We start from the raw sequence: 17,321 nt of genomic DNA, 5'->3' as shown, positions 1-17,321 counted from the left end.
ACTTGGATGCATAGTGCTGCAAAGGAGAAGTTGGTAGCAGAGATACCACGCCATGGTGAGAGCGATCCAGAGGTTAATCCTTGCTTCCAGATATTCACAGATCGCACCGACATGCTAAACCATCTGCACTTCCGTGCTAATATACAATGTGAATTATATTTTGGCTTGTCAACTCCCAGCCATAAAACAAAGTTTAATGGAATCACGTGGTCCTCCATAGCCATTCACGAGAGGCTCTGTGGTCCATAAATAACCTGCAAAGTGGAAAACTTACCCAATAATGTCTGTGACACTGATGCCACCACATCATTTAGGCAATACTTTGCCATTTGGGCCTAAGTAGCGCTAACTGAATAGCGATTATGGTTTTATTTTTTTAATGATCTGCATGTTTATTTATACAGATTACACTATATTCAGGCCATTCAAAATAAGGTAGCTTTCACTGAAATTATATTATTATTATTAACTGGAAATAACCCATGTGCGTCATGTATAGGGTAGGCTACCCAAACATATTCTCGCAGTTCGCCTGTCTTTACACGGAGACCTTTTGGACTCATTCGTGTGTGAAATCCTTTCAGCGTTTTGTTAGGCATCCTTTGATACCTGTAAATTCAAGGTAATAAAACAATAAAATCCCCTGGTGTGAAAATGTTCGTTTGAAACTAACCAAGTGAGAACTGTCGGACCAATAAACCCTGAAGTCAAATGCCAATGTGTTGATAAGCATCTAATAACACTGAATCCAGCCGCAGTCATTTTAGTGTTAAAACAACAGCCTAAAACGAGCAAGTTGATATTGAGAGGGTGTTGAAGCCAAGCTATATTACTTCAAGTGTAGCATACAATGAAAGACTTGTTGCTGTTTAGTTCTGCTGATCGTGATTAAAAAAACGTTTAAAATTATTATATTCGCCATTTTACTATTTGTTATTTTTTTATTATTTAAATACAGTAACTGCGTTGAAGTAATCAATATAACTACTACTACTACTACTACTACTACTACTACTACTACTAATAATAATAATAATAATAATAATAATAATACAATTTTATCTTAGATTTACTTCCTCAGAAAAGTTAAATTTGGGAGTTGTATTCTGCTCTTTATGTAATGCCAATATTTATAAATCTCACGAATGATGGGTTATATTTTCATCTGGTCAAACTAAAACTATTTACATACATTATATACAAATCGTATTAAAATGTTTATATATATATATATATATATATATATATATATATATATATATATATATATGTTCATAAACATCTATATATCTAAGAGAGAGAGGAGAGCATTTATTTATGATTATATATATATATATATATATATATATATATATATATATGTGTGTGTGTGTGTGTGTGTGTGTGTGTGTGTGTGTGTGAGAGAGAGAGAGAGAGAGAGAGAGAGAGAGAGAGAGAGAGAGAGAGAGAGAGAGAGAGAGTGTGTGTCGGTGTGAACTTTAAAGGGGCACATTCTTGATTTCCACACAGGCTATAAAACAAACTACACTGGGTGAAAAACGTGTCCTATCAGACCAGTAACAGTTCTCCTTTGTATGACCTTTGAGGTATGGATGCGGAAAGCAGGCAGGAAAGTTGTGCAACAGCGCCTTCTCCTGGACAAGACAGCAATGTATCAAAGGAAGCACAGACTCTCTAATAGCTACAATTGATCAATTAGATAGGATACTCTTTAAAACCACGTTTAAATCTATATATTAATTAATGACATTGTGTGAGTGTGTGTGGAGGCGGGGGGGCAGAGAGTGTGTGAAAAGTTTGTTTTGACTTTTTCATTTAAATAAGTACATTTTCTGTATCATATAAAAATATGCATTATTTTATTCCTTTAACAGTTCCCTGACACATCGGTTACTTTTCTTGGACGTTTTTAGCAGAAGAGACATTGTCATAGTACAGACAATTTACAAGACAGCAAATGCTGAACAAGAGTGGAAATCTGCACTCTAAACATACACTTCAGTGTTGTATTTTTTAATTTCATATTGTAGTGGCACCTTTTCAGGGGCTGCGAGGAGCCTTACGGATCTGCTAAGAAGGAAAACGTCATATAGCCTTAATAATAAGAGTGAATCTGTTTGGGGTAATTATGCGCACTGTTCTTTATATGGGGTATGCTTACAAATGCACAAATAAACATAAATTGTTTTAAAAAATACTAATGTTTAAATAAAACAATACATGCATAAGAGAAAGCTGAGAGGCTGAGATGATCAAATGTAAGCAAGTCACATAACTGACTTAGCAATATTTACTGGATTACGTTCACATTGACATAATATGTCGGTGGCTCATGTGTTTTTAATACACTTTGAAGTAGATCCATTTATATTTATCCCATTATGTATCACGTGATCTATGAGGTGTCTTGGGAATAGTCTTTATTTTTACTTTCACTTACAAGTAAAGAAAGACCATCGATTTTAAGCAATATAAATTATTAGTTTTATTCTAAATAGTCGTTTTTCATGATGGTCTTCACGTATCTTTGTTTAATATTCAATAAACAAAATTGTTTATAATGCTCTGTGTTCCCTGTTAGGTAACACATAAAAAATGCTGAATAGTATAAGAGATGGCCTTAGTTGCAGTTAACTCTGCATGAAGTTCATTTCAAATAAATAAATCAATGAACACATTTTTAAAACATAAGCAGGCATACCCCTAAACACAGTATTGTATTATATCTTCCAACTCCTCGTTTTGAGTGTAAAGCCTCCCCTCCATTGCGTTGTGTGAATCCCCTCTCTTGCCGCATTGCAGTGAGGCTGTAAATACTTTACCAGCTGCCTGCCAGCCAGCAGTGAAATACTGTCTTTGTTCTGCAGCTCTCATCTCCAATCGGCAGTAAACTAATCCTCCAGACTGTTCTTATCGCAAACGGGGGGAAAAGCCTTTAAAATGTTCATTTCCAGTCTAACACAAGTAGCGTTTTCTGTTTGTGAACATAGTGTTGAGGTACACACAAATAGGCATGGATTCAGGTACGTAGGTGCATCCCATTATAATTTGCAGATGACAAAACCAAAGGAAGACCAGGTATATATATATATATATATATATATATATATATATATATATATATGACAGTGCTAAATGAACGTAAGTAGTTATAACAAGATTAAAGCATATGCATATCTATGGTAATATGATACAGTGACATTCACCACAACATGGAAAAATCATGAGACATCTATAGCTGTGAGAGACAAATACATTCACATTTTACTGGACGATAACAAACATTTATAATAATAATAATAATAATAATAATAATAATAATAATAATAATAATAATAATAATAATAATAATAATGTATTATTATTATTATTATTATACAGATTAGTTACAAGGACCCATTGCTTCCAGTATTTGTTTTTAAAAGGAACAGTGCAGTGTAGAATAATAAATGACTGATCTTTCAGTGATAATCTTAAATAATCTTTAATATCTGATATTTAGATACATTCCAGAAACTAGATTCATTATATATTCCAGAAATGCGTTATTTTTAAACCAATAATTCACTTACAGCAAGGAGTGGCCACAGGGCAGAAACTCTGTCAGAGATTAACTATTTTGTTATCAACGGCTCATAAGTACTTTGGTTCTCACTGTAAGGGTTTGTATATTTGTAGAATCATGATAAACATCGTTATGTTATATTAATGTTATGTCCTAAATATATTTTGTATAGTAGTATTTTTCTTATGACTCATCTTATGACTCAACATGACAACATTAGCAGCAATCAAATCATATTTCATTTAAAATTGCAATCTAAAATATATAACCTTTGGAGATCATTGTCAGCTGGTTCATTTTCACTACAGGAGAGGTTTAGAGAAGAATGTCACATTTCTAGCCATCTCTAAACAAAATGGTCATGCATACAATACAGACGAGTGACACACAAACCTGTTATGATTAATATAAAAATACAAACATATCCACAGAAGTTTGAAATCACAATCTGTTCACTACTTTCCACATTGTAAAGAGAAAATAAACGTTTTAAAATAATGAAAAGTATACCCTTGGTCTTATAACAAAATAATAATAATCACAATCAAAAAAGTTGTCATTGCAATATCAGACGACTGTGACTCAAAGTTCAAGGTGAACATGTATCTGATAACACAAATATGACAATCTTACTGAATACCCTAGAGAGGACAGTGAAAGTACCGGCTCAGGTGCCAAATATCAGGTAAATACACTTACCACTGAGGAACAGCTCCTGTCTGTGAAGGGGCACAGTCGGGTAATCCATTTTCTTCTGTATGTCAATACGAATTGTACACTGTATATATACGGAGAGGTATGTGTTTGTAAGTAAACAGATGCTTTTTTAAAAACGTTTCAGTTCAGAAGAGAACAGAACATGTTTAACTCTCCAGCTCAGCACACGCATGTCCTCTGTATGAAGGAAACAGCATCAAAGGCTGGAAGCCCTGGGATGTATTACTGCCTGAACACTTCCATGGCACCTATATGAAAACAGTCATATTGAGAGAGGAGACAGACAGGACGGGCTGAGACGCTTTAACAGCGGAATGCACTGAAAAAACCGCCAGGGAAATCAGGAAAAGGGCCATGAAGACGTTAGCTTCATGCACATGACCAGGGCCATCCAATGACAGACGATACTGGCTCATAAAAAGGTCTATTACCAAGTTGTAAATTGTCTTCTAACAAAAAGGAATTTACTGCAATTCCTTTTGGGTTTTGCGCATAATGGTTGAAAAAAAAAAAAGCTCTTCGCCTTTCCTGTGAAACGCGCATTGAGCCCCAGCATACAAATAGCAAAGAGAAAGAGAGAAAGTCCAAGGCTGTACACTTTTCTAACACAAACAGATAGATAGATAGATAGATAGATAGATAGATAGATAGATAGATAGATAGATAGATAGATAGATTCATTTAACGCATTCAAAATCATGCATATTTAAAGATTTAAATACATAACCGAACTTGTGAATGTGAATACTATAAATGTTATTTTAGTATAATTTCTGAAAGTATTACTCAAATAAATAAATAAATAAATAACACTCAATAAATAAGACATTCTATTGTTAATTTGCCAGAAATATTCAACCCCCAGAGGGGATTCATCCGTGAGTAGGAGGGGAAAGCTGTTTAAAAGAATAGCAGGAAACACTTTTATGAATGTCAGGTTGACTCAAACGAATAGATGACATACGAAATTGAAAACAATTATGTTTCAAAACTAAAAAACCCTTACTGACGAATATGCAACGAATGCTATCGGTCTGCATTTTTCTCAGTGTTATAATGTTCCAGTATCACATCAACAACCTCGTGTCCACTGCCAACATGAATGACCCGTTTATATAACACAAATGTTAAGGCTTGTCTTTGTTTTTGTCGACATTTTATCTGAATCCTTCACAATCAAACACAACGTTTTGCTTTAAGCGATGGGGTTTGCAAATGTAAAATGCTTTTCTTTTATAAATTGTATTCATACTAAAAGCAAATAATATATATTTCACAATTGGTATAAACAAGACTAATCAAACCTTTGACCTATCAGAGAATCGCAAAGTGCCCCAACGGGTTTTTATTTCTAAGAATCAGAAAGTGGCTTCTAACAATACATTAAAACAGTGATACGGTACAAGTTTGTAATAGTTGTAAAACAATATCTTAGTGATTCGTTAGTAGGTCCATTTTTGGTTTGTTCCAGGCCTATATGCTTATATTCATACACACATATATTAATTTATATTTTTAATTATATTTATTTGCTGAAGCAGATTAACACATTATGTTTAATCACCTACTTCACGTATATTTATAAGAATGATCTATTAACACACATATACGTGTCAGTGTGACGTATTCTATCCTATCGAAACTAATTGTTTATATCATAACTTCCAAATATCAATGTCGTAAATACATTTACATGTTATTTAAAGCTTAATTATTACACTGAAAAGGAAAGTGACCTAATATATACCTATTATTATTATTATTATTATTATTATTAGTAGTAGTAGTAGTAGTAGTAGTAGTAGTAGTAGTAGTAGTAGTAGTAGTAGTATATGATGATAATAATTATAATTATAATTATATTTATGACTGTCCTTAAAAAAAATCTATAAAGAATGGAAGGAAAATACTCAAAAGCAGAAGGTGTAAATGGCAAATTGCATTTGATTCTTGAATTATACCTTCTAATCATGTATTTGATATTTACAATCCAAAACCTTGTGAGTGAAATAAAAAAACACAATTATATATATATATATATATATATCAATATGTTTTATTTTTCTAGAAAGTCGTCTTTAAATTTATTGCGATACATTTGTTTTTATTATTATTATTTTACATTGGAGTCATTCATTCAGACAAATCATTTAGTGGTTGCAACACAATTGTCATCTAATTCTGACAGGGCTTTGCGACTGGTCCACAATATATATATATATATATATATATATATATATATATATTCAAGAGCCTTCTACTTTCCATACTTGGCACATGTATGTAATCAACACGTCATGTTTTTATTGCTAAGGCCTTGATACAAAAATCAGTTAAAGTAAAAAACACAACAAAACAAAAACGAACAATGGCGTAGTAAGTTAAAACCCCAACAAAACCAACAAACAAATATTACATAACATAAGGTGGGTGGTTATTCCATCAACTTATAATAAATACGTGTTGAACAAATCCATTGAAGGCTTAGAGAATAACTCATAAATCACTTAAAAATATATACATTTACATTCGATTACAAATGAAACCCTTATCACTCTGAACACTACGGACGATTTTGACAATATTTTATGGTGTTGTTTCCGTGTCAAAGACGGGTTGTTTTGCAGTCAATCCGAGTCGTCCCCCTCCCTTTCTTGCTCCAAGCTCTCTGCTTCCATTTTAATTTCTGCTTCTTCCTCTGGACGTGACGCCGGGAATTTGTCTTTGTTGTTTTCCTTTTTCCATTTCATCCTCCTGTTTTGAAACCAGATTTTGACCTGTCTCTCCGTCAGTGCCAGCGCATGGGACACCTCGATGCGTCGCTTTCTGGTCAGATAAGGGTTAAAAAGAAACTCTTTCTCCAGCTCCAGAGTCTGGAACCGACTATAGGTCTGTCTTCCTCTTCTGCGGCCAGGAGCTGAGGAGATAAGAAACAAACCAACAAAAAGACATGCATTGTAAGAATCTACTGCTACTGGTTAGTAATATTAAAATAAGGAATTGTGCATTTAATTTAAACATAAAGCTTTAACAATAGAAAGAAACACACTAGCCTATATGACTGTTAAAATGCTGCCTACAAAAGTCACTATGCAAGTGCACATCTATACGTGCTTTGGAAGCAAATTTTTGATGCCATCCAACCTTGAGGTCTCATCCAGGGAAACATCTGAGAAGGAGACGAGTCCTGATTTAAGTGCTCTGGTCCCTCGCCAGTATTACCAGCGAACGATTTACAGTCGGGGTATTGTAGCAGCTCGGCCTCTGGCTGGGTCGTAAAGAGCTGCTGTCTCTGTAAGTTATCGTACCCGTAAAACTTGGAGGGGTCGCTATGACACGCAATCCCACACGGATCCGGCTGATAACTTGCGCTCCCATGATGGTAAAAGTCCTGGACTGGTGCTGGGTGCTGGAAACTGGCACTGCTGCCATACACCATCGCATGTCTACTGCTCACATCTTGTGCAAAGGGAGAGTCGTAGTACGCTGGGACGATGGTTTCCCCCGGCTTGTATTTGGAATAAAATGGATTTACAAAATAAGAGCTCATTTTGATTAAGCAAAGTGCATGAGAATCACAAATCTTGACTTTCTGTCATCCAGCGGTCTACTTAGCCCTCATAGTAGTTATTCCCATCCAGTGGTCAGTGAGGACTGGTGTGGCATATAATCTCTAACCTCAAGGCTTTGGCTGTTTCCTTTTCATCAGAGCCGAATGAAAGCTCAGCCTGTTTGGAAAATTCGTTTGCTTCGTTTTACATTTACCGGTCCTGAGGCAAACAAACAACCCCCCTCTGTGATCTGAATATATTTTTCTTTCAAAAACCTTCTGACCATAGAGATTGGGTTAAGATAATTGGCGGATTAATATACCCCCCCGGTCCAGCGCTGCCACTTCAATACAAGTAGCCGAACTACTCAGACGTAAAAAAAAAACGCCTACGCGTAGAGATGCGGCTACAACAGCAACAACACTAAAAGCACAGTTTATATTTTTTAATTTAAAAAAATAGATGAAACTGAATAGAAGGTCAGGTCAGGCAGTTTTTTTTAATGGAAATAGATTTTCTCCATCCTACCAGAACTATATCCACTCAGACCCACACATTTATAGTGTGATTCATAAAAATAAGACCAAATCAAAACTTTCACCCACCTGCCCTTCGCAAAGTAGAGAGCCAGTACCTACTGGGTTTTCACCCAACCTACACACCTCACTTCTCACCTACACGCACACATATATGGTCTACCTATATAAACACACAGAAATTATGCTAATACATTTATTTTAAATTGTTTTTTTCTTCATATACTAAAATACACAATATTGAAAGTCAGCCTGGATTGAATGTATTGAAAACCAAAAACAACTGAGTTTTTGCTTCCTTGTTGTGTTGAGTATACGGGTAAACGGTTTGGATTGTTGTATTTTATTTTTTTATTATTATCGCGGGCTAAAGATAATTTTTTGTAGTGCTTCTTCCCATGCAAAATATTAATCCAACGGAAAAACAACGTTTACCCTTGATAGGTGAAAGAAAATGAAAGCCATGAATGTGTGAAGTTAATTACTGCCTAATGAAAATCATGGCTATGAATACGTTTCCTATTATTTCACCCTTCGGAAACGTCACTAGTGAACCGAAGATCTTGCATACCTAAGAGACCATGAAGCTTGACATTACCCTGGGATTTTCAGCACAACACTGACGAGAAATGGTTGTTATAAGGAAAGAAGGGAGGAAAGAAATCATTGAAAACAACAAAATAAAAATATTACAAATTTATGCCAATTAGCTAATACAATCCCGCACACTGTTGGAAAACTCAAACAGGCCTTCATTAAGGAAAACCATAGATAGATAGATATGTACATAGAAAAACGGTATTTATTGATGTATTATCTGTTTGTTTTCAGTAAAAATGCTAATTTTATGCGTACCTAAACCTAAACCATGTCGTGAAAGTCAAGGGGATCTTTAAATTAACGAATTCAGTGGCTTCTGAATAGGTCTATGCATATGCCTATATTCATCATTAAACTTGGATTGGATTCTCGTTTATTATTATTATTATTATTATTATTATTATTATTATTATTATTATTATTTAGTATGTCTGTTTAATGTTTTGTTCATCTGGAATTGCAAAGTGATGTCTGCGTCATATCTGTGAGTGCGCGTTGTGACCATGCATTATATAAATATATCACGTCTTTTGTCAATTATTTTCTTTCGCTCCTATGAATAGTGTTGTGCACATGGGCAGTGGTCAAGTGAGCAGCGAAATACAGATGTTAACACTGTGTTGCTTTATCTGTCAAAGTGTACTTCTGAGAACAACGAGGAAACTCCAAGATCCCCAGAAGAAAGGGACTCCAATCGACCTTACAAAAGCCAGAGAACAACCTTTGTTTGTATTTTATTAACAATAATAATAATAAAAAAAACACCTGCTGCTTCAAAGGATAAATTTATTGTTGTTTTACTGCGGTTTTATAGCTTTATTTGCCCAATCATTATACAAATCTTTATATACCCGTAGTTACCCATATATGATGGTCTCTTCAATCCCTGCAGTTCTTAGACGTGGTTTACAATTGTCAACATTTACCTAAATGTGACAAATTAACTATTTTAGTTTTATTTTTGAAATATCTATTATTATTATTATATTGTTATTATTATATATTTTGTTGGTGGTGGTGTTGTTGCTATTGTTGTTGATTTACTGGAGTCAATAGAATTAACATTATTTTTAGTATAAATCCCTAAGGTGTTTGAGGGGAGAAAATTCGTACAAATCTTGACAATTCATGGTTAGAGAACTTATTATTTACACAAATCCAAATGTGTTGACATTAGTCGTGCTAAAACCGAGAGAACACGATTTCAAACTCATATACAATAAAACAAGACAAAACATCGTGTTTTTAACCCAAGCTTCTGTTAAGTAACCCAACATTAGCTTAGAAAATGTGTTATCATTTGTGAATTTCCATACACATTTTGTTGCCCTGTATGGCATTGTGGTTGCGTTGACGTCAGTCGTGTAACACCCATTGGACGGTATAACCAATTTGTTCGAACAAAATATATTGGCCTAGAGAACAAAAATGTATCCTATCGCGTTTTATGTACAAATACTTTATGTGGCATCTGACAAAAAAAAAAAAAATAGCGATCGGATACCAACTTGTAAAGTTTTTAACTGAGTTTTAATTTAAATATATAAAAAATATGCATTCATATAATGTTATATATAAATTAAATAATAAATAAATAAATAAATAAATAAATAATGCAATAAAACTAATTAAATACAGAACCTGCTCTAAAAAGTAACATTTAGATTAATCATGACTGTATATGTATGAAGTTAACAAACACAATCAATAGGCTATGCAATATTGTTTTGCACTATACTACGAGTTTATGTGTAATGCTTTCATGACGGTGCATCCAATTAAAATTTCTTGCAAGGCTATAATTCAAAGCTTTCTACTTCAATGTAATTTTCTCAAACCATTTTCCTCGTTGGCTGCATATTCTATGGTACGACAGCGACACCAAGCGACCAAAGGCTTTGATAACGCTTATCACCTAAAGCTGGTATCAGATTCCACTACATCTTTCACTTAATTAAACTTAATTGTCTTGGTAGGCTATTCGAATGAAAATAATCCTAATGTTCATTTAATTGATATCGCAGATATCTAACACATGACACGTGTTAATCAACCTTTACATTTGAGATAAATCAAGATACAGGCCTGCTTTGGCAAATTAAAATAAATCTATAAATAAAGTGGATGTTGAATTCAGATTTATTTTTCAGTTTTTGAACTGCAACGTATACCTGTGATCTATGAACATTATGAATCCTAATTTGTTCGGCGGATTTGTGTGTGTGTGTATGTTTGCCGGTACTTCTAAGAACAATTTCAATTGTTGAATAAACGTGACTTTCTCTACAGCTGGGGGTCTTTTACATTTCCCTTCGGTCTCACGGACAGATAATTTATCGACCAGACACCCCTGTAGAAACGTGTCTGCATTCTTGTTTGTCAGCAACAGACACAAACACCCAAATAAGATGGTTTCAAAGAAGAGCACAATTACAACTCTCACCCATAAACTCATTCAGACCAGACGTCTAGCCATCTCAATAGCTTTATTGCACCGCGTCTCTTCCTGCTTTAAAGCCATTATAGGTAAAGGTTGGACAATAAATTGAGATCCATGCAAACACCTTTTCCAGTCATAAACACTTTTATTAGTGGAATATCCTACATCAATGACTGAAAATTGACATCACCTACTTTAGTTTCTTATTCTCTCTCTCTCTCTCTCTCTCTCTGTCTCTCTCTCTCTCTCTATATATATATATATATATATATATATATATATGATTTGACAGAATAACGTGCAGATTCATTTTCAAAATATAAGTGGCCAGTAGCAAATTTAAAACTGTGATCTCAAATTACAAACCTAATATTTGATTGCGTCTTTTTGGACCAACATTACCTCTTCCTTCTGTTTACTACAAACTAACTTTCAAGTATTGTATTAATTTTCGATTGGAGGCTTAGTCGAATTTATATTTATTTATTTTTAGCAATTATACTGCAGAGGCGACAGAATACATCATTTTGCAATATCAAAGAATTGTGTCTAAATGAATTAAAACACGTTTATTGCTAGTCTTCTTAATTTGTAAATTAAACACATCGATAAATATAATATTTTTAAATGTGTTTTAATGATTTAGTAGGAAGATCTTGTTTCTCAGGAAATTAGAAATGAATTAAAGTCAATCTCTTCGGTGCTCCACGCATCACAGAAAGTAGACCTCGGTCGAAAAGGGTGAAACTAATGATTTCATATTGAAACATATACAATAATGGATCAAACTGAAGGTAATTAATGCATTTTGAAAGTAAATTGCGTTAAAACATTTGACTAATAACAGAGAATTAGTGCATGTGCTGTGAATCTCTCTTTGAACAGTCTAATGATGCACATGTCTTTAATTTTGTTAATAAAATACAGACCAACAAAGGAGATGAGTACAGAAATCGTTGTTTTGTACATATTACTTCTTACACAGACTTTCATGTGATAATTACTCCAAACGTTTAATTATTTTGTTTTTGAGGTGCGTGTAGGATTAATTTGGGACAAGTTGAAATATTCAACGTAACTATATATACATATATACACACATACATATATGCATCATATACTTAATACACACATGCATAATTAAGTATCTTTAATTATATATATATAAAAAAAAACTGAATTACTGAGGTAATTATTTTGTATTCAAGATCCACGTATCCATGATCATCGCTGTGCCAAACACGCTTTCAGTTCTTGTTCAGTCACATGCCTGTGCGTTCACTTGTGCTTTCCAGCAGCCTTTCCGTCTGGGCTACTGCTCTTGTTAAATACTTTCATAAGATGCTCTTTCCGATGTCAATACGAAATAAACGAGTGCGATGAATGAAGAACTAGTTAAATATGTACAGCAACTCCGAATCTGTATGGCTATTTAGTGCGAACAGTAACTTGACAGTATAATTGTTGTTCGTGCAAATGGCGACCCAATCCCAGGGTTTAGTATTTCTTGGTTCACTTTGGCGAGCACAATACGTGGCCAGATCAAGACGTTGATTCTGCGTTAAGTAAGATACCACAGGTGCAAACAAAATGTCCCTTTTCCCCCCCCATCCATAAAATCCACCACGCACGGGCACATTTAACAAAGAAAACGAAACAAGCAGATTGGATACACAGGCTCCTAGCAAAGTTTTATTCTAGCACATGACTTTACACCACATATACATCAAATATGAAGGACTGAACAGTTCAATTTACTGCGTGTGTTTCTCGGGTTAGTCATTGGTGCTCCTACTGCCTTTCTCTCGGTTCATCTTTTTCATTTTCATCCTTCTGTTCTGAAACCATATTTTTACCTGCCTTTCGGTTAAATTCAAAATCCTAGCCACTTCGTATCGGCGGTCTCTGGTGAGGTACATGTTATAAAGAAACTCTTTCTCCAGTTCTAGTGTCTGATATTTGGTGTAGGGGCACCGTTTCTTCCTCGTTGAACGTGCATGGATCCAGTTTGCTGCCGGGTTGCCTGAAATAGAGCAAATGCATAGAAAAAGAATATGAATTATGTTATGTATACAATCAATGTCAAATAATGACATTACCAAAGCTGCCTGATACATACATAGACGTCCAGGTTTCGATTGCTTTATTAACACGTTGCTTTCCAATGCCTGGGTTGTGATCACAATATTTTGTATCTAATACCTCAATTGAGTGTAGTTTTTCGGGACTATGGTAAGCGCCTAGACACTTTTATAGGTATGTAAAACCTTCAGCTCGTACAGTTTCTTGGCTGTAAATCAAGGAGCAGTTTCTTTTACTCACTTGGGTCAAGTTGCTGTTGCTTCTCCTCCATGGGCTCGCTGGGACTGGAGACATCCTCGCCCACCGGCTCCTTGGTGGCTTTCTCCTTGCTCTCTGGAAATGTCCCGCCGCTGAAGTCGGGGAGGTTGGGAGTCTGTGCGTCAAAAGAAGCGCACTCAGTCCTTTTGGGGGGCAAACTTTCCGGCTTTGTCCCGAAATGCCTACTGTTGGGGTGAAAGCCGGAAAAAGAGACCGAGTTGGAGAGGGGGTCTATCCAGGATCGGACGTATCTGTTGTCGGTGGCCGCAAGGTGGGACTGGTGCACATAGGGGTGGTAAATCCCGGACACTGCGGCGGTGGACTGAGGGTGCACCGGGGACCAAGACGCGGAGAAGACGGCGGACTTGGGTGCAAAGCTGCAGGAGGAAAAATCCGCGTTATCTCCCACACCTGATGGCCTGGAGGTCGTACTGTGTCCTGCCTGAACAAAGCGGGCTCCATACACGTCCTCTGCTTCGTGTCCTATTATTGAATCCACATAATAGTTACTAAGTGTGCCACTGCTGGACATTTTTGGTTCCCTTCGTGGGCATATAAAAGGTTACACTGTTATAGATACCTTCCCTCTGAACAATCATAGTATTTTTGCTGCCTTCATCTGCAGGGATTGGTCCCATGAATCACGTGATCATATTTACCAATAGAGTAAATCAATGCGCAGATGCCCCAATGCGTAATTTGGATATTTTGTTACACTAACACCAACTGTATAGTATTAGGAAGGAAACAAAACATTCAACTTTAAACTCTTTAGATGATTTGCGTGATTTAACCCTTTACTGCGGCAGAGGGCGGATCGGGACTATTTCTTTACGTGGACAGATTAATACACGCATTTATTTCATATCCAGTAGTCAGGCATTGATGCTATCTGAGCAAATTGTTTTAAATGTGTTTAAAATCTAACCCGAAATCGTCATCAGGTATGTCGTACGCTCTCCGCTTGTAAAATATATTTTATAGACTTCTGACTTGTAACTCCTCGTAAAGTAAACGTAATAACATGCAATAAAATGGAGAAAAACGGATTTGTATATTTAATATTCTCCCAGTGTTTGTGCAACATTCAGCATTGCACATTTGTGTGGATGTGGCACAGAAAGTTATCCTTGTGTACTGATTGTATTTATTAAGAAGACCGCCATCATGTTTTTATGTCTATCAATAAAATTTTTATGAGGTGCATTTGATTATACATTAATGTGCCCGTAATAAAACGGACTCTTGGCGTAACAAAGTGAATCTGCGTAGACATTATGTATGACTGGGCTTTTCCGTGGGAAGTGGGAATATTTTCCTATGTTTTTACGGAATTTTGTATGATTCAAGTCCAATCTCTAACCGATTGCAGGGTGCACACATGCAACACAGTTTGATCATGTGGACATGAAACAACACTTCTAGATATCACCTTTTGTTGGATGGGTGAATTTTCCATGGTCAAAATTGGGGGTGTGGGCTTGGGGGGGTTAGGGGGGATGGGTATGAGTGCATTTTAAGATTATTATTCTTTTTACTTTAGTTTTTAACTGCTGATTAAATTAGATATCACAATATTGTCTGCGTTTGAGCAGTTCTGTTTACTATTATTTCTCATTAATTTATTTCCACTTCGCTGCTATACATTTAATGCACATAGCTTGAGCAAATGTAATTATAATCACAACACAATGCCTATGTCTCGCGTATACGGCCACCAGTAATTGTATTTAATTTGTATTTATAATTGTAAATGTTTCTCGCTTTTTGTATAGAAAATTACTAATCGTAAGACACAATTTGGACACAGAATATAGAAATGTATATGTGAATTAAAATGTGCTCAAGACGTTAAACAGCCTCCTTCCCAACACACCACAAATCTTAACATGCAAGCTTATGGTCAAAGTGGAACTGATGACTGATAAAATTGCATGTTTGCATAAGATGCATCTGTATTAAATAATGTATTTTCTCCAGTTGTGTCTTTCTAAGCAATTTTATTCAACTTTTTAATTATCTTACCTTATAGGATTTGCTTAGTCAAATCTAAACTGATAACCTTCAAACACATCTTAGGCTACACATAAACACTAGCAGTATTAAAATGGGTCAAAATATACTTTTAAGTAAATATAAATGTCCCTACAAACATGGTGCAATAATGAGGGGTTTCTGTTTAAATAAAAGTTTATGTTGTTCTGCTTCAATAGTTATCTGTAATATTCAGTAAAGAGATTCCAGGCTTAATTAATTAATTAATTAATTAACAATGAATTAATTGAATGCAGAACACATTTAAATCGTATCGCCAGTCTTAAATTGGCAACAATTACAGACAAAAATGTGTGTGCTTATTAAAGAGGCTGTTTAAATGGCTTTACAGAGGACATTTTACTCTGTGCTGTTGAGTGAGAATTTTTTTAAATACGATGAACTTGAGACTAGAAACTGCGTGTAATTATATAGTAGAGAATGATAATCGTTGCATTAACATTTGCTGCTGTGGATTTTTGGAAACAAAAAAGACACATTTAGATGGCCAAACATTTAAAAACAAATATAATTGTTATTATTTTATTTATTTATTATATGCTTGAACGCCGAATCATTGCTTCTCATTCCGATTAAATACTGACTTCCCAAGTCAGAGAAATATCAATCTCTATTATAAATGTACCTGTAAAACATTAAAAGTGTGTAATGTGTATAATCGTGATAACAACATTTAAAACAATACCAAAAGATGTAAACAATTAAAATAAATAATGGATAAAAAATGCAACTCCTGAATCACACTAAAACATTCAGAATGTGTTTTTTAAATGCAGTTACATATTCTATTAAAATGCTTATAACGCATTATTTTTCAGTGGTTATACAGAAAATGTTTAATTCTAAAAGGGAATATTAATTCAATACTATACACATCTTTAAATAATCAAGTGAAATATCCAAGGCTTACATTTAGTAAGAGAGTCGTAAATAAGCAAAACAACACATTATATTTCCAACTTACTCCAATGATTGATAAAGGGTGCTTTTGACATTATGGATGCAAAGATCTTAATCAGTATATGTTACTTAATATGAATTTGTATATAATTTGAACATAAGCTTAGAACGGGTAAAACAGTATACATATGTGTTATACATTTAGCAAACCCTTTTACTTCTTATATACTCTTGAATTACTTTTTCCTCACTAGAGCTTAATATGTAAATAGAAAATCAAAATTGATGTTATCATTTATGCTGTCTGTTTTGCTTCAGTTATCACGCATTTCGATAATTGTCCTGAATGGACTCTCGAGTGGTTTGGTTGGTTGACGCAAACTACCAAATATTTGTCTAAATACCTTTACATCTTCCTGCTGTAGATAGTGTAGCCTTAAGCAAATTCATACTTGTATCGTGAGAAAAAAAATACAAAATTCTGACCGCCTATAACCCTTTTACTATCAGCAATATTTGGAGTTTTGAGCTTAAAGTATCGTAACGCTGTATATATACACACACACAAGGTTTTCACCAATATTAAAATGAAAAAACATCAGACGTCAAATAGGGAA

General features: G+C 34.7%; 3 protein-coding genes across 4 annotated transcripts in view; all 3 read right to left on the bottom strand.

The window, feature by feature from the left end:
- hoxd3a (homeobox D3a) overlaps nt 1-4,599 on the bottom strand; it is a 30,580-nt gene extending 25,981 nt beyond the window's left edge. The window contains exon 1 of one of the 2 annotated variants that reach the window (XM_066687401.1): nt 4,265-4,599. The gene's annotated coding sequence lies outside the window, so the exon portion shown is untranslated. Of the gene's footprint in view, nt 1-2; nt 136-4,264 lie in introns of those variants that run through there. The other variant, XM_066687400.1, reaches the window with a different exon arrangement.
- Nucleotides 4,600-6,316: 1,717 nt separating this feature from the next.
- LOC136711754 (homeobox protein Hox-D8-like) lies at nt 6,317-8,338 on the bottom strand. The gene is made up of 2 exons (XM_066688208.1): nt 7,427-8,338; nt 6,317-7,199 (listed from the first exon to the last, which is right to left on the bottom strand). Exons 1-2 carry the CDS (start codon nt 7,830-7,832, stop codon nt 6,910-6,912), a joined length of 696 nt encoding a protein of 231 aa, XP_066544305.1. The 5' UTR covers nt 7,833-8,338; the 3' UTR covers nt 6,317-6,909.
- A 4,720-nt stretch (nt 8,339-13,058) lies between these two features.
- Nucleotides 13,059-14,358, bottom strand: hoxd9a (homeobox D9a). The gene is made up of 2 exons (XM_066688212.1): nt 13,732-14,358; nt 13,059-13,432 (listed from the first exon to the last, which is right to left on the bottom strand). Exons 1-2 carry the CDS (start codon nt 14,279-14,281, stop codon nt 13,185-13,187), a joined length of 798 nt encoding a protein of 265 aa, XP_066544309.1. The 5' UTR covers nt 14,282-14,358; the 3' UTR covers nt 13,059-13,184.
- Nucleotides 14,359-17,321: the final 2,963 nt, after the last annotated feature.

The sequence above is a fragment of the Amia ocellicauda genome, chromosome 16 (genome assembly GCF_036373705.1).
Source record: "Amia ocellicauda isolate fAmiCal2 chromosome 16, fAmiCal2.hap1, whole genome shotgun sequence".
NCBI lineage: Eukaryota > Metazoa > Chordata > Actinopteri > Amiiformes > Amiidae > Amia > Amia ocellicauda.
Note: the sequence above shows the minus strand (reverse complement) of the source record. Positions and strands in the feature narration are given on the sequence as shown.

What these genes read in the sequence shown, in the direction of transcription:
- hoxd9a (XM_066688212.1), bottom strand. Translation starts at nt 14,281, where the DNA reads ATGTCCAGCAGTGGCACACTTAGTAACTATTATGTGGATTCAATAATA. An exon ending in GCAACAGCAACTTGACCCAA is followed by an intron (nt 13,433 to 13,731) that starts GTGAGTAAAAGA and finishes GCTCTATTTCAG; the next exon opens with GCAACCCGGCAGCAAACTGG.
- LOC136711754 (XM_066688208.1), bottom strand. Translation starts at nt 7,832, where the DNA reads ATGAGCTCTTATTTTGTAAATCCATTTTATTCCAAATACAAGCCGGGG. An exon ending in TCCCTGGATGAGACCTCAAG is followed by an intron (nt 7,200 to 7,426) that starts GTTGGATGGCAT and finishes TTATCTCCTCAG; the next exon opens with CTCCTGGCCGCAGAAGAGGA.